The 20,677-nt window shown below is 32.1% G+C and overlaps 1 protein-coding gene across 6 annotated transcripts; it reads left to right on the forward strand.

Moving 5' to 3' along the window:
* Nucleotides 1-5,026: 5,026 nt before the first annotated feature.
* On the forward strand, nucleotides 5,027-19,203 carry LOC112795669 (probable acyl-activating enzyme 16, chloroplastic). Of its 6 annotated transcripts, XM_025837727.3 has the most exons (19): nucleotides 6,666-6,936; nucleotides 7,354-7,368; nucleotides 7,467-7,658; nucleotides 8,557-8,671; nucleotides 9,393-9,480; nucleotides 10,250-10,461; nucleotides 10,835-10,953; nucleotides 11,485-11,634; nucleotides 11,730-11,797; nucleotides 13,100-13,205; nucleotides 13,813-13,971; nucleotides 14,731-14,784; nucleotides 14,864-14,944; nucleotides 15,657-15,794; nucleotides 17,538-17,697; nucleotides 17,951-18,030; nucleotides 18,137-18,282; nucleotides 18,815-18,872; nucleotides 18,960-19,203. In XM_025837727.3, exons 1-19 carry the CDS (start codon nucleotides 6,802-6,804, stop codon nucleotides 19,050-19,052), a joined length of 2,169 nt encoding a protein of 722 aa, XP_025693512.1. In that variant the 5' UTR covers nucleotides 6,666-6,801; the 3' UTR covers nucleotides 19,053-19,203. The 6 variants fall into 6 exon arrangements, with proteins under 6 accessions (XP_025693516.1, XP_072090868.1, XP_072090870.1 ...); XM_025837731.3 differs by lacking the exons at nucleotides 6,666-6,936; nucleotides 7,354-7,368 and adding an exon at nucleotides 5,027-5,593 and having other exon boundaries at nucleotides 9,388-9,480; XM_072234767.1 differs by lacking the exons at nucleotides 6,666-6,936; nucleotides 7,354-7,368 and adding an exon at nucleotides 5,276-5,593.
* The last annotated feature ends 1,474 nt before the right edge of the window (nucleotides 19,204-20,677 follow it).

Consider the following 20,677-nt stretch of genomic DNA (forward strand, 5'->3'; position numbering starts at 1 on the left):
GAGGAAGTTTTTAAAAAATATTTTTGTTTTTAATTTTTTTAAAACATCTTATAAAAAAAATAAAAATAATTTTATATTTAAATACATGATAAAAAAAATTTTATTTATTAATTATGTTTGTATATGATAATAATATTTTTTTATTTATTATGTAAAAAATATTTTTTTAATTTTTTTAAAATAATGTAAATTATTATTTTTTAAAATGATGTTTTTTAATTTATTTTTGTTACTAAAAGTTTATCAACCACAAATAAAAAAATAAGTACTTAAAAAAACCTTAAACTAATAAAACCGGCTTCTTTTGAGTTTTGAAGATAACGAAATTAGCTTGTATTTTTTAATAATAAAAAGAGTTTAATCTTTAATTATATGGATTTTTTTTAAGAATAAATACTCACTCGTCCACTTCACTTCCAGATCTTTATCTCATCCGATATAGTGATTTTTGAAAAATTTTAAATTTTAAATTGATCTCTATCTTTACAAGTTTTGGGATAACACAATTTTAAATCTAACATTAAAAACTAACGGGAAATGTCTAATCATTAAGTGGGTGAGTTGTCTATTATGTATTGCACTCACAACTCCGAATTAGATGAAAATTGACTCGATAGTAAAATTGGACAAGAACTTATTTTTCTAAAGTTGTTAAAAAAAACTGCCTAACCTGCACCACATAACCCGCGATTGAATAGACAAAAAAACAACGGCACCAAAGTCAAGAAGGATGATGTAATTGGTGAGATTCTGAGAGTACACAGGGGTTGGAGACTTAGAGCACGACGACAGTGCGATGGACAGCGATAATATCTCACTTCCTACAACAATGGTGGAGGCTAGATGGCTAGGATTTGTTTAAGGACAACAAAAAAAGTTCTGAACTTCCGAAAAGGAACATGTAAGTTAGTGTGAGGAGATTACTGGGGTAAATGTAGATTGGATCAGATATAGACAAAATCTCGATCCAATCCACACTAAAATCATTGGATCCAATATTCACGATTTTTTAGTTTGGATCCAATTCTCACATTTACAGATCCGATCTCAAATATATCCACAAAAACATATAAATATTTTAAAAAGCTTATTTTTATTAAAAAAAATTTAATAAAATATCTTTTTCCACTCTTTTAAACATGTTTATTCTTAAAATATTATTAAACATAATTTTCTTAAATAATAAAAATAAAATAATATAACATGTATAATAATTATTAATTGAAATAACATATAAAAAGAATATTTACTTATTGATTTATTTATTTTTGTGGATTCGCGAATATTTGGATATTTACATAAAATTCGCAATCCGATCCTATTAGTGTGCGGATTGGATGGATCCATTAGCTTTGTGGATCGGATCAATATCCGCTGTTTTCATATCGAATTCGGAAAAAAATCACAAATATGTGAATTCGATCCGATTTATGAACAACCACATTAGGAAAAAGGATTGGACAATGAATATAAAAAGAAGGAATCTGTTATCTTTTTTTCGTTTAAAAAAACTCTAAATGGGTCATTTCATCAAAATTGATTGGATTTTGGTTCGATTCGACTGGTTAATTTTCAATTGATTTAGCGATTTTCAAACATCTGAAATAATAATTTTTTTATTGAGCCGAACTATAAAAATTTCTAGTTCTCAGTCAGACTAATCTGACTAACGGGTCTGGTGTGATTTTTAGAACCGATATAACAATCATGAGACACATGTTGTGCTCACTACTAGGGTGTTGACATGAAAGTGTTTGCTTTTGACCGGCCAACATGTTAATGAGGTTTTCTTATTATTGGATTTTTGCCTCTAGCTCTTGGGAAGATACGTGAATATGAAATTGGATATGACAAGTGTATAAACAATTTGATTTAACGTTTGTTTGAAAAATTTTAAAAGTTATTTTTTTGAGTTTTTTATTTACAAAAAGTAGTAGTATTAATATTTGGTATAATTTTTAAAATTAAATTATAGTTTTTTAAGAAAATATTTAAGTACAGAGAAATTTAAAAAAATGACTTCTCTCATAATAATTTTTTTTATCGCATTTCTTTTAAAATAAGTACTTTTAAAATTAAAAAACCAAACACAAAATAACTTATTTATAAACTATTTTTAATATAAACATTTATTGTTTAAGTTGTTTTTTTTAAAAAATACTTAATTAAACTATTTATTCAAATTAGTAGGAGTGTTCATGGATCGGGTCCGATCCGCATATCCGCGGTGTTTATCCGAATCCGATCTAAAAATTACGAATATGGATCCGATCCGCAAGGCTTTCGGATCGGATTGCTGATTTTGTGTTGGTATTCGCATATCCGATCCGCATATCCGCGTATCCGCAAAAATAAAGAAATAAACAAGTAAATATTCTTTTTATATTTTATTTCAACTAATGATTATCATATATGTTGTATTATTTTAATTTATTATTTAAAAAATGTATGTTTAAAATTATTTTAACAGTAAACATATTTATAAGAAGAGAAAAAATGAATTTTATTAAGATTTTTTTAATAAAAATAAGTTTTTAAAAATATTTTTGTGTTTTGCGGATATATCCGATATCCGTTCCGATCCGATCCGTAAATGTCAGATCGGATCCAACCTTAAAAATTGTGAATATTGGATCTAATCCAATCCAATAATTTTAGTACGGATTAGATCCAAATTTTGACCATATCCAATCCAATCTGATCCGCGTTCATCCTTACAAATTAGACCTTAGACGGAGCCTTTAAGTTGGGTTCGCTAATGTTTTTTAAATTTTGGTGGATGCTGTATATAAAAAAATGGTGGGTAAAGATTTATATAATAATTTATATCTATGCTAAAAACAAAAAAATATAACAATTTATATAATGATTTAAATGAATATTAATTATTTTTGGGATTTTTTATTTTGAAATTGAATAAATTTAATTTAAATAAAATTTTTATAAAGTGTTACGTGAATTTAAATAAATTATACCGAAAATATATTTGACATTTGAATTTGGTACTATATGATAATAAAATAAAAATAAAAATTCTTTTTTTAATCTTACAAAAAATATATTATTTCAAATTTTATGGATATTATTTTTTTTATCAGAATCCGGACCAGAAGAATCCATCCCCAAAAAATAATATTACAATTACATTTGGTAGTAAAAATCTGAAACTAAAATTTCAGTTTCTAAAAACAAAATTCTAGTTTTTTTGGTACCTCTAAAAAGTAGGGACATAGAGGACTGAAATTTATGAGAACAAGGATCGAAACTTTAATAATATGTATTTCCAAAATTACCCTCAATCAAAATTTGAAAACTCCAACTCTACCCTTTGTAAAAACTAGTGATAAACCCCAATTTTGTGGTTTATCTTGTGTTGAATTTAGGGGATTTTATCAACTTATCTCACATTTATTCAATGAAATAGTATGGTTTTGTGAATTTTTCCTAATTTGTACTTAAGAGCGAAAACATACTTTTTAGACCATAAAATAGCTAAATTTAATCCATTTTGATTCCATTCGATGCCTTGATATGTTTATTGAGTGATTTCAGATTTATAAAGCAAGTATTGGATGGAAGAAGTAAATAGAAAAACATGTAAAGTGGAGAATTCATGAAGAAATGAGCATTTGGAGAATTCAAGGCCACGCGCAACGCGTCATCCACACACGGGTACGCGTGAGGAGGACATTAATGGCCACGCGCACGCGTCACCCACGCGTACATGTGAGGAGGAAATTTACAAGCAACGCACATGCATTGACCACGCGCACGCGTGACGCTGGTCTCGTGACCTTATTAAAGTGAAGACGTTGGGGCGATTTCTAAGCTTTCCAAACCCAAATCTAACTCATTTCTGAGGCTATTTGATGCAGAATACCAAATTGGACAAAGGGAGAGCAATTATATTAGTTTAGGATCATGTTTTAGGTAGTTTTATAGAGAGAGAATCTCTCTCTTCTCTATAGAATTATGGTAGAATTAGGTTAATGCCTCTTGGATCTAGAGTTTAATTCTTGTTTTCATCTAGTTTTCTTTATAATTTCTTGTTCTTATATCTTTGTTCTTCTTAGTTCTCTTGTTAATTTTCCTTTTTATGCCTCTTTTTATATTGATGCACTCTTGTTGGATTGAGATTTTCTTTAATGCAATTTTATGATTTCATGTCATTGATGTTTTTGCTTTGGGTAGTAGTAGATTTTACTATTTCTTGCCATTTACCATGCTTTTCTTCTATGCATTCCAAGTGTTTGATAAAATGCTTGATTGGAGTTTAAAATAGCTTTTGAGCATTCTTGACTTGGAAAGAGAAATTGGACAATCTTAAGTCATTAATACCCAATTTAGATTGGTGATTTAGAGTGATTAGTTAGTCTTGTATCCATTAACATTACTTATGGATTGAGATTAACTAGTCCTATTTGACTTTCTCTCAATACAAAGATAACATTATACCTTCTTCTGATGTTGGAGATGACGAAATAAGATTAACTCTTGTTAACTATTGTATGATAATTAATGACTATGATAGAAAGCCTTGATTTTCGATCCTTGTCATGAATGTCTCTTTTTAGTAATTGTTATCTTTAATTGTTGATTTATTTTCTTGTCATTTTAATTCCTTGCACTTTTATCAACCCAACCCTCTTTTGACTTCATAACCAATAATTGAGAATGACCCGGGACTAATACTTTCGGTTATTTTTATTGGGTTGAATTTGTGACAACTAAAATTAAACTTTAATTGAGAATTATTAGTCGATTTGAAACTATACTTGCAATAAGGTTATTTCGCACGATTATCCATTTTGATTTTTGAAATTCAAAATTCCTCATAGTGGTCCCAGAATCAGAATCAGGTCTGGACACTAATTTAATTCCTTAAATCTTTTTCAGCAATGAGTTAATAAACAGAGTATTGAAGTAGCAAAATCTTGCCATGCTGATGCTCCAATAATTAGGTAACATGCCAATATTTGATTTTGGACTCCATTTATTCTCTAAAACCCTAACTTTTTATTCTTGTTCTGCATCGTCATTTTTCCTTGCTGTTGTTTGTTGGAGTGTTGTTGTTGTTGGGAGTGTCTAGGAACTCCAGTTCTCTTCTCAGGTGCAAAGAATGGGGACGCTGAGATTGAGTCGGTTGCCCTCATAGCCACATTATTCCTAGTCCACCATCGATTTGCCATGTTCAATTTTAATTTAAAGAAAAAGAAAATTTTATTTTGTTTATTTATTTATTTATTTATCTAAAAAGAAAGAAAGATCGAGATCTATATTATCAGATAGATAAGAGGGAAGAGAAGATAAGAGAAAAGAAAAGAGAACCTTATCCAAGTGACAGGGCCTTATCTGAAAATCAACCAAGAAAGATTTGCATGTAAACCCTAATTAAGCACATATATGAAGGAGGTGTAGAAGTAGTGGCAACAGCAATTGCATATGGTGTTGACGATTTGAGAAGAAGAAGTGATGAAAAATGGTGCTAGATGAGAAGGACAGTGTGGAGCAAGAAAAAGTTAGGATTCCAAGATCAAATGGGGTCTAAAATCAAAAGTTGTCATGTCACCTAATTGTTGAAGCATCCAAAGTGGTAAGATTTTGTTACTTCAGCACTCCGATTAATTTATCACCGAAAAGGATCGAGGGACTAAATTGGTGTCGGAACCTAAATTTGGAGGACCATTATGAAAATTTTAAATTTTGAAAATTAAAATAATCACACTAATTTCAGAGACCAAAATGAAAATTTACTCATCTCATCTCACTTAATCTAATAACTCTTTTCAAAAACTAGTAAGCTGCAATCAAAGAGAAAGTGTGCATTCATCTTAGAAAACCATGAGAAATTACCTGCTCGCTTTCTAATATTCGTTGGTGGAAAATTGAACTTTGAAACTCTATTTGCATTCTGCTACTATTGCCTTCAATGTCGTGATTTTCATCGTCACGATTTCCTGTGGTCTAACTATTTGTGGTGTACAATGAGCGACGTCTCTAGACAGTGATGGAATTTGAGGACAGAACATGAATGCTGTGATGGTGGTGATTGTCTTTCTCTGATATGAGAATCTGTTCCATAGACTCTATCTGCTTGTTGTTTTTGCTTTCACAGAAAGGAGTCTTGATCGTTAGAACCAACACATCAAAAAGTAATAACTAGGTAGGCTCGTTGTTAAAGAAGACCAATACATACAAACAAAAACCCTCGTCGATTGTGGATTAGTCTTTAAATTTAGTTTAGATCTACAACTAACTGATAAAAAACAATAAATTCTGCTATCATCTAATATTTTTGTATAATGTATTCATAACTTGAGATCCAATAATACAATATATAGGTTGCAACAAAAGGGTGAGTATTTTTTTAGTGGTATTTTTCAGTTTGTCAAACAAATAATTCATTCATTTGTAAATTTAAGTTCTATTTAAGAGATCTATGACTAACTAATAAGTTATTGCACGACAAATTAGTTCGTGTCCTTAGTGAAAAAAAAAAATCTTCATCAATTGTGGGGTCCTTTCGCAACTACCAATATCTTTGGCGGTCTAAACGAAAAAAGTGAAATGTTGAGGGGTCATAACTCATAAGTCATAACTGAAAATGGATATCCAGGGGGTCAAGAGCGACAAAACGACAAATCCACTTCTCCACTTTCAAGGCTTACTTCATATCTGTCTCTGTCACATGTAACTCTTCGTATATTCTAGTGTTTCCCACTTTCCTATCTCCAACTGCAACGTCCTTTGCTTCCTTCTTTCTTCTTCCGCCATTTCTTCGGTTTCTTCGCGCATTCACAAATGTCGACGATTCCTTTCACCTATTCCACCCACGCGCTTCCTCTCTTCTATTCTCGCTACACCACCAACACCTTCGCCAGGATCAAACCTTCTATACGCCGTCGTTTTTGCGTTTACTGCCAAATTGACTCTAAGGTATTTCGTTCTTCCCTGCTTTTCTTTTAACAGTTTTGAGTCAACCTTCGTACCATTCATGATTTTATTGACTTTTATGAAAGCTTTATTGAGCTTCAAAGTCAATGAAATTTGGTACACATGACTTTAGCTTGCAGGTGTGGAAAATTTGGTACCATGTTGAATTATTTATTTATTTTCCCCCCTTAATATTATAGTATTTATTTTGTCTCGAACTGGATGGATTTTTTTTCTGGTAAGAGGACGTGGATGCCGATGCAGTAAGTGTGGAGGTTCCTATTCTGATATGAAATTCCACTTGCATATTATCATGATTATTGTTCGTGTTGAAAATTGCATTTTCTTTAATCAATATCATAGTAATTTATTCAGGGAGAAGCTAGTAATCTCTAAGTAAATTAAATTTGGTATATATAGGTGCGAACGTGCGAGGTAATTCTGGAGATCTAGATTCCGGGGTGTAACTTGCAGTTATTAATTGTCCTGATTATTTGATTTATTTTCTTCCAACTACGAACTTCTCCATGTAGACAAAGGAAGTACAGATAAGAAGGTGCTCCCCTTTACTAGAAAGTTCACTGCTTTCTGGGAATGGCGTGGTGGCCTCGGATGAGTGGAAAGCTATTCCTGACATTTGGAGATCCTCTGCTGAGAAGTATGGTGATAAAGTAGCCTTAATAGATCCATATCATGATCCTCCTTCAACAATGACCTATAAACAGGTAATTTGTTTATTTTGAATAGTTTGCTTCTTCCATATACTGGAAATTTCGGTCATTTGTAGTACTATGTACTTGTGCCCTAGTAGTAATCATTCATAGTCTGAAAAGAAGAGTTTGGTTTTTTTGATGGCAAGGTAAAATCTGATTTTGGTTGTGGAATTTGGAATTGATTCATGATTAGAATGTGTAATTTATGCAGGAAGTTCTTTATGGCGATAACCATTTCTTTTGCTAACGATTTGAAAACGAACTATTAAACATCATTGTTATATTGTCACATCACAAGCCATAGTTTTAGAGGAGATGTTAGATTCAAATCTTTCGGTTTTCCTATAAATTTTCTTGCTATCCTTGTAACACTTAACTAGTTGGCTGTCGTTTGTCCATTCTACTCTACTTTGTTGGTGATTTCCAGATTCTATACTCATAAGCAGATTGCCTAAACCAAGATTCTATTATCTTTTCTATAGCAGGTGCCTACTTGTCTTTTTCCCAATGTGTCCATTCAAACACTTTGACCTTCTCATCTCGTCTCACAAGATGTTAGAATTTTATTGTGCTTCCTCCAAAACCCTTGAGTAGTTGACAATGTTTTTAGACTGGGTTCTCTTGCACCATCTAATAACTTCTTAAAGAATATTAATATGATTGTTTTTAATCATAGATTGTTGAATTATATTGATGTTATATAGTGCACAATATGATTTTCAAAAGAAAACATTTTACTTAGCTATCAAGAATCAAGATTATGGAGTGTGAATATATTCCAATTATTAGAGCTATTAGATTGATGTTCATTGTTATTGATTTCCATTCCTATATTGAGCAATGTAGGAAACTTATCCAAATCATTCTTTATTGTCTTTCTTACATTTCCACTTCATATCAAATGTTTCAGTTGGAGGAAGCAATATTGGATTTTGCCGAAGGCTTGAGAGTTCTTGGAGTAAAACCAGAGGAAAAGATTGCACTTTTTGCTGATAATTCATGTCGCTGGCTTGTAGCAGATCAAGGTGTGTGAACTTTATGTATTCTTTTTTTTAGGAGTTCAGAGTTTAGTTTTTATCCACTCTTAGTGTGGTGTTGCTCCTCTTGTTTCTTCAAAAGAAATTTGAAAAAGGAAGGGGAAAAAGAAACTAAACGTGTAAGTATTAACATTTTAAAAGCACAATTTACGAAGTTTTAAATTGATTATTTGTAAATAAGTTATTGTGGGGATGAAAAGCCCATCATTGATTTGACATTGCTTGTTTTGTGAAACTTTCCTTTTTGTTTTTGATTCTGTAAAACGATCACTACTCTTATTTCTATATAAAAATTATCAAGAGGAGTTTTTTCATGTTGCTTCTTATGCAGTTGTTATTACCAAAGTTTTCATTTCCGTAGTATTTTATTATTTAGACGATAACAAGGCTAAACACTTCCCTTGCTAGATATTTTTTTGTCATCTTCACCGCTAGATTGCATTTTGATTTTTGTTTAATGAGTGAAAAAATGAATTTTTATGTTGAGATCAGTGGCAGGCTTATCATATTTAAATACTTATCTGTGAGTTCTCAATTAACTTACTTTGTCTGTATTATGATAAGTTGACGGGGAGTGTGAAATATGAATAGGCATGGGGGCATGACTGTGTGTACTCGGTATATATGGGGTCAAGTATTTACAATTCCTAAGGCTAGATGGTTGTAATAATTTTGTTTTTATGACATCCATGCTCTGTTTTTAGTCTAGGCATGATGGCAAGTGGAGCAATCAATGTCGTGAGGGGAACAAGATCATCAATTGAAGAGCTGTTTCAAATATACCAACACTCTGAAAGGTTTGGTTAATACTTCCATGTCCTACAATTTTGAAAATCTGATGTGTCTGTTTCCATGTTAGTATTTATGCTTCATAGTTATTGCATCTTAATTCTATTTCTTGAACGCAGGAGTTTTTTTTTTTCCCCTTCTTTTTTGCCGAGACCCAAGCTTCCTTCCTTTTGAGGGGGCACAACAAACTTCCCAGTTCACCCAATGATTCCTGTTTGCATCCAAAGCACCATACCATAGAAAGTTCCCCATAATCTTTTGAATTTGCCATGCTCACTGGAATATGGAACAAGGATAAGAAGTATGGTAGAATGTTGGTGAGGCATAGGCCCCTTTCTAGAGTCCCAATCGTTTAGATATATTTCAAGATTAGGATCCTAAAAGGAAATAGATCTAGGATTGTCATCCAGCAAAACACCTAGATAAACAAGAGGCCACTCTAAAATAGGACACCTAGTCATAGATGCAAAATCAGAAAGGTTATGAGGAATTATATTAATCTCAGATAAGCAACTGTTTGACATATTGATCTTTAAACCAGAGGATAACTCGAGAAATTGAAAAATAGAGAGAACATTCATAACTCACTCATTTTCCAAGAACAAGATGGAGTCATTAGCAAACAACAAATGGGAAATTACAGTCCAATATACTTGTTCTTTGACTATGATGGTGTTTTGCTATTGTTAATGCTTCTTAATTAATTTTATAAATTCTTAAATCTTCTGTATATTTATTGATGACTCGATAGAAAGTGGCTGACTTTGCTGCATTCAGCGTTGCACTAGCTGTGGACACACCTGAAATGTTTAATCGGATTGCAAAATCATTCTATGCAAAGGCTTCCATGAGATATATTATTCTTCTTTGGGGAGACAAATCATCCCTGGTTTGTGAAGGAAACAAGGAGGTGCCAGTCTTCACATTCACAGAAGTCATAGACTTGGGACGTGAGAGTCGCATGGCATTGATTGATTCTCGTGATGGTGGTATGTAGCCTAGATCCTGCTCTAAATCCTACAAACTCTATTTATATTGCTAAAACCTTTTCTTTATTGAGCAAATAAGGCAACACAAGAACCCCAAAACAGTTACTAAACAAGAGTTGGGTTGGGGAAGAAGAAGAAAAATAAACGATAAGAGAGTCTTAGCTAGCCATGACCAGAGAAGTCAAAAGCATAATCTCTCTCTATCTCTCTCTCTCTCTCTCTATATATATATATATATACACACACACACACATGCACATGCACTTACTTTATTTGTTTATTTTTGCGCAAACTTATTGGTCATTCTGTCAATCATCAGAAGGAACCATACTTGGTTTCAGTGGAACTTATCTTCTCTCTGATGTGATTACAGATAATCAATTTAAGTATGAAGCAATTAAGTCTGATGATATTGCTACTCTTGTATACACAAGTGGAACAACTGGAAATCCAAAAGGTGTTATGCTTACTCATCGGAATCTTTTACATCAGGTTTGATTTTCATTCTTTTGTAAAATCCGTTGCAGCAAATCATACTTCTAGACGGGCTATGTAGATGTAGGTTATGTATTAGGGTGTTGATCCCAAAATAGGTTGTGTTTAATTATGCATGAATTATAATTCTTTGTGAAGCATGATTGAGGGATGTTCCATTCGCTGAATATACTTGTGATATGACCCTGGAGTCTAGCTAAAGTTAGGGTCGGGGCAGTCAACACATTATACTGCAACCAACAGACTTTGTATTCAACCCCTCTATCTATCTCTCACCTGCACACAAATACCGTTATCATTGACTCACATATTGTGCTTTAACGTTAATTATGGTTTTCTTTTTGAGAAGAAAACAGATGTTCTCCACGAAAACCTAAACAATGGAGGATAAAAATGTATCCTGCTTTCTGAGTGCTGGAGTCTGTTTTGTTTATTTCATTTACCATGTCGCAGTGATAAGTTTCGCTTGGTTTTATGTGAAGATAATTCTTGCATTGATACTATATATCATTCTCAATGAATTTCTAGGTTAAAAACTTATGGGATATTGTCCCTGCTGAAGTTGGGGATAGATTTCTAAGCATGCTGCCTCCTTGGCATGCATATGAAAGAGCTTGTGAGTATTTCATTTTCTCATACGGTGTTGAACAAGTATACACAACTGTGAAAAACTTAAAGGTATTTCTACTTTAATCAGATGTTTCATGTATTGTATGTTGTTATAAAAACATATTTCCTCATGTATTAATATCCTGTATTTTCTTCTCTTCTAGGATGATTTGAAGCAATATCAACCACATTACTTGATTTCAGTTCCTCTAGTTTATGAAACATTATATAGGTAAACCCTTTTCCTATGAACTTGTGAATACCTATTGCATTGATAATCTACTCCATGATATCGCATGTTGAAAAGGAATTCTTTCTAGGGATAGTTCTAGTGTTGGAGAATTTCTTTTTTCTTTCCAAATTCAAAAACCATTCTTCTAGTCCAAATGATCATAAATCAAGTTCTTGCTAATGTCTAATATGCTGATGGAAAAGAGAACTAAAACATCGTGCAATGTATACCTTCCAATAATTGAAACCCATATATCAATAGGAAACAGAAGCAATCTGACCCATAATTAAAACCCATGCTGTGGAGGAGGTTGTGTTTCTTAATTATGTTACAACCCACATTCGCTAATAGGAACAAAGAAGCAATCTAAGGAAGAGAATGAAGTTCCTTCTTTTATCCAAAGAAGAAAATAGAAAACTGGAAGGAAGAAAAGGAATTAGTTTTCTAGTATTTATGGTCTAGCATTGATGAGAAAATTATTTAAGTGGGACGCGTCTTTGTTGTTGTTCATGATGATTGAGAGAATTGCTTGAGTAGAGGTTATTACATGAATTTGGGGTTGGGTTTGATAAAAAGCAGTAATTTTGGTACTTTGGTGATGAACTTTTTGCTATTGCTTTTCCCCCTTGCTTGTAGTTGTTGGTAAGTGAACTTACGTCTTCATGTTTGTGTTTTGGTTTGTTTCTATTTTTGCAGTTTATTATTTTAGTCTTTTAATTGTTATTACAAAAATCTGCCTTTGTTAAATTAAATATTTCAGAGAAAATATGGATAAATATTCAAAGTAGTTTGGTCCTCACTACCACCACCTATCTGTTATTTTGGTCATTGAAGAGTTAACACATAACAGGATATATTTTTTACCCTTTTCTATCAACAAATTTCTCTCTTTTTGTACACGGTGCATAGAGATTCATCATTAGACATGGTTTTGTTAATGAATCGCATCCTAGTTCAATTTCTCTATAGTGTGAGGGGACAGGAGTAATATAGTTAATTTCACCATCAGGAGAATTAATTACAGCTAGCATTTTGACAAGGAGTTCACTCAACCTTTCATGATTATCTTATCATTAGTGCCTCTGAGAAGAAAACTTTTGTGCCAAAAGATCTTTTTAACTAAACAAAGAGGACAGGGGGAGAGAAAGGGGGGGGGGGGGTTCTTTTTTTAATGTATATTGTACTTTTGAAGATCCTACCAGATTGTAAAATTTCTTAATCACATGTTGTGTTTTTCATTTAGAAGGTTTATATTTCTCACAAACATGACTGTATTGTTTCCGTGGATTGTACCTTCTGCAGTGGCATCCAGAAGCAGATATCTACAAGCTCCCTAATCAGAAAGCTTGTTGCACTCACATTCATTAGGATCAGCTTAGCATACATGGAGTGTAAGCGGATTTATGAGGTCTGATCATTAGCTCTCACTGTGTGGTCTCTGTAATGTTAACATGAATTCACTTGCATTTAATGATGTTATCACATAATGTGTTTTATACACACACAGTTGGTGTTGCTCTTAACTCATTAAATATGTTCATAAAAATGTTGGTTGACGGCATTATTCTAAGAATATTCCCACAATGACCAGTCCTATTATGGTTTCTATGCATTATACAAGTCTTTTTCCAGCTTCCTTCCTTTTCTGGAGCGAAAAAATGAAAAGATTATGGGCTGACCCTAATGTTTCTTTCCTGAACATCATTCATGAGATAGTTCATGCTCATTTGTCACTTGAGAAAAACTATGTTTTCTGTCTTTTGCTTTGGATTGAAAAATAAAATAATGCATGGATGAAGCTGTGTGTGCGCTTTGTGAAGGATTGAATAAGTCAATAACTGGTATGGTAGATAAATGTCCAATAATTTTTTCTATTTTCTTTTCCCCCCCACTATATTCACAAGTTTTATTTATGAGTACAGTGCACTTTTTTCCATCAGATCAAGAGTATATACGTAGTAATTCTACTTCTTCGCAAATATATTTTCTCTAATAAGCTCTGGTTATGTTTGTAGGGTAAATGTCTAACAAAGAATGAGAAGCAGCCTTCTTATCTGTATTCAACGTTGGAATGGTTGTGGGCAAGAATAGTTGCTGCAATAATATTTCCAATTCATATGTTGGCAAAGAAAGTGGTCTACAGTAAAATCCATTCAGCTATTGGAATATCAAAGGTCTTGCTATTATATGCTTATTTAATTTCTATTCATTTTTGAGGTGTGTCATGCTGGTTGTTCCTTGCATTAAGTTTTGAGCAAATATTTCTAGTTTATGTTTCCATGAGTACTTTGCAAACTGGTTGAAGATGTTTAAAGTGGGTTTTGAGTAATCATCTATTGACTTAGTTAACCTAGTTAGTGGTTAGTTATTCCAATATTTTGAATATTTATACAGTATTCCCTCCATTCCAAAAATATCAAGATTTTTCTAAGATTCTATTCTATTCGAGTCTCTGTCAGTTGTTTGCTTCTATAATATTTTCCACCATTTCCTTGCTCATAATTCTCCTTTGTAAATTAGCTTTAGAAAGTCCGGTGAGACTTTTTGTTTTTGTTTCTCTTTTTAATTTAAAGGGTGTGTGTTTATTGGTAGCAGCACTCGAGCAAACATTATCTATGAACTTTGGTTTGTCAAGTAAAGTTCAACTCAAGTCTCAAGGTTTTCTTCTTTGTTTCCATTATAGTAAGGAAAAGTTTCCTAACTGGAATGAATTTTTTTTTTGGTCGTGGGTTGGAATAGGGGAAGGAGGGGGGGGGGGGGGGGGATAAAAAATGGGGAAAAAACAATCTGCTGGTTTTGGTTATGTCATCTTTGGTTGGCCCTTAGTCCCGTAGTGTTCCATCTTTACACTAAATTTTATGCCATGCTGCTTATTTTAAATATTTTTCAAAATGTTTCTGCTCATAACAAGTGAATCTTCTGGCACTCTGCAGGCTGGAGTAAGCGGTGGTGGAAGCTTACCTATTCATGTTGACAAATTTTTTGAGGTTTGGTATTACACCTTTTTAACGAGTAAGCAGAATATTGTTCGCTTTATTTAATGTCATTGGTTTCAAATGCATACAGGCTATTGGTGTTAAAGTGCAGAATGGATATGGTTTAACAGAAACTTCACCAGTTATTGCTGCTCGGCGACCTGAATGTAATGTAAGCAGCAGAATATAAATTCTACAATATTATGCCATTGTTTTTTCAAGCATATTGCTGGTGCTTTCTGTTTAAAATTCTTACTCTACTTTTAAAGTGGTTAAACTTGCCATTTTTCTAAACGTAATCTTGCATTTTTTCTTAATAACAAGCTATTTTAGGTAATGTGTTCTTTCCCTCTAACCTTCAATATATTTGTCTGTTCATCCTTTTTCCCTCAATTTGGGGGGTTGATGGGACAATAGTATATGTTGAGAATGGGATTTTTTTTTCTTTTTTAAGGAAAGGGAGGGAAGGGGAGCCTTGGAGCAATGAGTTGTCTCCGTGTGACCTCAGGGTCATGGGTTCAATTTGTGGAAATTGTAATGATCAGGTTAGGTTACGTACATTGCACTCTTTGGGTGCGGTCCTTTCCCGGACTCTGCGTTAACGTGGGATGCTTGTGCACCGGGCTGCCATTTTTAAGGAAAGGGAAGGCTAAATGAGATAAAATGTAGTGTGTCAACATGCCTTTTATCTGTTTTCTCTTTTATTTATTCCATTTCCGATAAGATACCTTAATCCCTATTATAGCAAAGTATATTTGTTTCCATGTAGAGACATTGGTACTCGTAATAATAGCATAATTTGCATTCTTCTAATTGGTTTTTATCTTGAGTCTGCGAAGAGTGGTGCTTTTATCTGAAAAGGTCACAGACTTAATTGTTTGAAGGTTATTGGATCTGCTGGGCATCCAATTAGGCATACAAAATTTAAAGTTGTAGATTATGAAACTGGTGAAGTTCTTCCACCTGGTTCAAAGGGAATTTTGAAAGTGACGGGCCCAGCATTGATGAAGGGATACTACAAGGTAATTTACTTCGTCCATATGCAAGTTTACATGTGTGTCCTATGGTGTGTTTGGTTGGAAAAACAATGATATAGTGTAACTACTTTTAACTGGATTGACCCCGCACGATGCGCAGAAAATACAATAAAAATTGTCTATAAATAATTAAAATATAGATCAATTATCATTAGAAATTAAAATTATAAGTATATAAAATCTGATTTTTTAATATTTTTAAAATATCAATTAGATTATATTATTAAACATAGAATAATAAGAAGAGAGAAAATGACAAATAACTATTATCGGTCTTTACCATTGTAACTCTCACGTAGCCCAGACTATAGTATCCACTATTCTTCTATTGCATCCAATGTCACAAACAATAACACACTGCAAAGTTATAATGATTTAGGAAAAGAAACAATTATTCGGCATATGAAAAATAGCGTTGTGCAACAACATTGCACAAAGCATACATTATTTTTATATGCCATTAACAATGCAATCCTCATTCAATGACATTAACTGATGCAAGTGAATTCATGAAATATGGAGCATGCTAACTTAATAACACTGTTTATTTGGCAATAGAGTGTAGTCATTGATTAGAATTTTCCCTGCGAAATAAGGGAAACCAAGTAAACTATATTAGTATAGGCATGACTAAAAATCTTATTTGAAGAATGAGAGTGGCTCAAACGGTGTTTTAAGTGACTGATAATACTTAATTCACATTCAAATTGAAAGGTTTACAATATTGGAAGGCGAATTTAATCGAAGTAGGAGAAAAGGTGTAACTTAAGGTCCACTAAAGAGGAGCAATTTGAAAATGTTATTACATTTCTAACCATATAATAATAATGGAAGCTTTGAAGTGAAAATGAGGAAAGGAAAGAAAATAGTTGATGTGCATTAGGTTCAATTATAGAATGACAAATTGGTAAAATGATGTTGTGGCTAAGCTAGAGATTATCTAAGACGTCAATAATATATTTTACAACAATCTTGGTATCAGATTTAATATTTTATAAATAGATAGATAGACATATTAGACTATTAGAGTGTTATGCTTTTCAGGAAGCTATTCTAAGGACTTGTTTGGGTGAACTTTTACGAAAGATTTTTTTTTTCAAGTGATCTTTTTTTGAAAGATCTTTTAGAAAAGTAAAAGTAATTTTATGTTTGTATATCTCATGTAAAATATTTTTTATCTAACAATTATGTTTGGGTACAATAAAAAAGTACTTTTTTGTTTATTTATTATGTTAAAAACATTTTTTAAGTAAAAAAGATCTTAAAAAAAATGTAAATTATAGCTTCTAAAAAAAGATTTTTTTTTCTAGTGTTTTTACTTTTACTACTAAAATTTTGCCACACACAAAAAAAAAAATAAAAAAAAATGAAAAAAGATATTTTTTTACCAATTTAACGGCACCCAAACAAACACTAACTAGCTGGGGAAAAACACTAGAGCAACTTTTCCCCCCAAGGTTTTCACTTGTTACATTTTTAGTTTTTGAACATTTTTCTTCTATTTTAAATGAAATTTAAAAAAAAAAGGAAGAAAAAACCCCATAGAAGTATTGTAAAATACTTAGCACTGGGGTGCTTTTTAATTTATTTGGAAATATTAAATTTTCTGCCTAAAAAGTAACCCGTGTAATGATCACATCAGTCAAAAGTAGTGGTAAGCTAAGAGCTTGCATCATGTGCATGGAATGTGATCAAGTTGCGACATTAAATGTCTTATTCTTATGTCAGAATCCTTCAGCTACAAATCAGGCCTTGGATGGAGATGGCTGGCTGAATACTGGTGATATAGGTTGGATTGTTCCCCATCATTCAACTGGGCGGAGTCGCCATTCTGGTGGTGTGATAGTTCTGGAAGGTCGCGCTAAAGACACTATTGTGCTTTCAACAGGTAGGCCAGTAGTCCATACTTTTTGAATTGTTGCATTTGAGCCCATGTCAGTGTGTCTTGTTACTCCGAAATTTTGTAAACCCTTAAAAGGTTACATGTTTACTGTGTGGCTTAGAGTGTTTCTTTTCTTTTTAAACTTTTTTATAACCCGATTGCAACTGTGTGCTTTCTTACAGCATAAACAGCATGCTGAAAGTTGATAATTTCTTTCCCCCTTTATTTACCTACTGACAAATTGTTTGGTCAAGAGTAGGCGAAAATGTTGAACCGGGTGAACTTGAAGAAGCTGCCATGAAAAGTACCCTCATACAGCAAATTGTCATTATTGGCCAGGTGAATTTGAGCCTTAATGTCTTCAAATTATTGAAGCTGACTACTTATATTTAACTATATCTCATGTAGTCTCGTATTCCAAAACTAATAACTGTTTAACATACAGGATAAGCGACGTCTTGGAGCTTTAATTGTTCCTAACAAAGAAGAAGTCTTAAAAGTGGCAAGGGAATTGTCAGTTATAGATTCAAACAGTTCAGATATCAGTCAGGAAAAAGTGACCAGCCTATTATATAAAGAATTGAACACCTGGTAAGACTTTGTCTCACTAAGAGAGAATTAAATCCCCATACACACATAGGGACTCCATACTAGGTTTTTGGTCTGAAACACTGGCACCATCACAACATGGACACATAGACTTAAATAGCATGGCTTTTATAATTTAAGATTCGTACATTTTCATAAGTGTCAAACTGCAAATGTTTACTACTTTAAACTTAAGAATGCTGGCTCATTTGAAAAATTTGTAACATTAAGTTTATTGACATTTTCAACCCTATTTACATTATACATAACCGTGTTTGAAGCATTTTCCAAGTAGTAGGAAAAAAATTATTGTTAAAACATGTGTTTCTGAGTGTTGAAAACCAACATCTGTTGAAGATGCGCACACATGACATGCCAATAGCAAGGTGCTGTGTCTGTCCTTTGTGGTTTATGGTTGACTGATGAGAAAAAGAGAATATTAACATAAAATTCATCCTTTGCCGTTTCATTAACAACTCTTTTTGCCCCTATATTTTTGTGTTGATTATTTATTTGCTTTTCTTTTATTATGCAGGACATCTGATTTTTCATTTCAAATTGGTCCAATTCTTGTCGTTGATGATCCCTTCACGGTTAGATTAACTTCATAGTAGCAGTATTTGTCTATGTTTTGTGCAAAAGAATTGATATCTTTGACTAATCTTTCACTTAAATGACAGATTGATAATGGGCTAATGACACCCACCATGAAGATCCGAAGGGATAAAGTTGTGGCTCAATACAGGAATCAAATAGAAAACCTATACAAGTGACAAAACTTAAATGGTGTGCTACGAGTGTTTGTGTATTTAAAGACTGTTGTGCAAAAATCTTAAGTTATTCTCCTTGTGTGACATTTCAATAAATAATAATGCTTACATATATCACAGGCAGTGTATAATATCATCCATTTGTTTTGCTGTCCTTTGTTTCTCCACTTATTATTATTATTATTATTATTATTATTATTATTATTATTATTATTGCTGCTGCTGTTGTTGTTGTTGTTGTGCATCAGTTTCTCAGTGAACGTTTGTCTGTTTATGCACAAAATTCTTTATGAATTGGATCACCACCCGTTGCTAATCAATGGCTAGATTGAAAGTTTTTCTTTTTGGAGTTATGATTGAAAGTTTTTCTTTATATGAGTCATAACAGGTCTAGTTTGAGAAAAACCTGGTTTCTACAATAAAGGAGTGTTAAAAGTTTCTCAAGGAAAATAAGAATAATAAAAAACTACAGTTCTTAATTATTGGTTGAATACAAGTTGGATAAGTTATTATGTAAAGTAGCACATATGAAAGGTTTTTTTGCTAACAAGTTCTATTGGAGGTTATGCATATATTTATTTCATGTATATAGGTCATATTCATATATAACAAATTGGTAGAGTGAGCTAGAAGTTAGTTAGATAATAGAAATGGAGAAGAGTAGGAAGCTATGAAATACGGATACAGATACGAGACATATAGATCCACGAATTTTAAAATCTTAGTCTTCGAGTAACTTTGTTAATTGAAATTCATATTTTATAAGTACAATGTTAATTTTTTTTTTTAAAATAGGCAACATTCTAAATATTTGAGTATAGACAGTAGTTTATTAGAAATAATTTTTTAAAAATTACATCAACTAAATGGTGATCTAATGTTGTAATATAAAACGAATTGGTAAATGTGTTTTATTGGTTAAGTTATTCCCTTTTATTCAATTATGCTTTTATTCATTTATATGTAATAATTCTTAACAAGTGGGTATATTATATTATTATATATTAAGAAAAGAGCACTATAATATTTATATTGTTGCCAATGAAGGCTGACGACCTTTGCGGCTTTGCCTCTTACACAAACTAGAGGGGATGTATTATTGCATGCATGCTGATATGGACACAACTACTAGAATATTTTAAATAAATGTATTATTGTAATAGCCAATAAAAACTATCAATTTTTATAAACCCACTTTCCAATTTTTTAAAAAACTTACACCCTAACTAGCTATCAGATTTTAACTCCTTATTTTATATGTTGCGGTTTCTTTAAACTACATCAAACTCTCTTTTTGTACCTTTTTTTTATTAATTTATATTTTATTGTAAAATATCTATCTAATAACAACTATAAGTTAATATAGTCAATTATGTTATTGTTTAATTTGGTCAAGCAAGACTAATTAATTAATACCACTCATATGTGGTGGTAGACTGCATTGCATCCACCAAACTCCTCACACGCCCAGTCAAACTAACATGTTCAATTTGAATAATGAAATTTATATAAAAAATGATAATCACTTATAAATATACAATAAGTACTAGTTAATTAATTAACAAATAACACACACATTTTTGCTTCGAAAAGATTTCAACATGACATGGATAAATGCTACTAACGAA

Source organism: Arachis hypogaea, chromosome 4 (genome assembly GCF_003086295.3).
Source record: "Arachis hypogaea cultivar Tifrunner chromosome 4, arahy.Tifrunner.gnm2.J5K5, whole genome shotgun sequence".
NCBI lineage: Eukaryota > Viridiplantae > Streptophyta > Magnoliopsida > Fabales > Fabaceae > Arachis > Arachis hypogaea.

What these genes read in the sequence shown, in the direction of transcription:
- LOC112795669 (XM_025837727.3), top strand. Translation starts at nt 6,802, where the DNA reads ATGTCGACGATTCCTTTCACCTATTCCACCCACGCGCTTCCTCTCTTC. An exon ending in GATTGATTCTCGTGATGGTG is followed by an intron (nt 10,462 to 10,834) that starts GTATGTAGCCTA and finishes ATGTGATTACAG; the next exon opens with ATAATCAATTTAAGTATGAA. An exon ending in CAACTGTGAAAAACTTAAAG is followed by an intron (nt 11,635 to 11,729) that starts GTATTTCTACTT and finishes CTTCTCTTCTAG; the next exon opens with GATGATTTGAAGCAATATCA.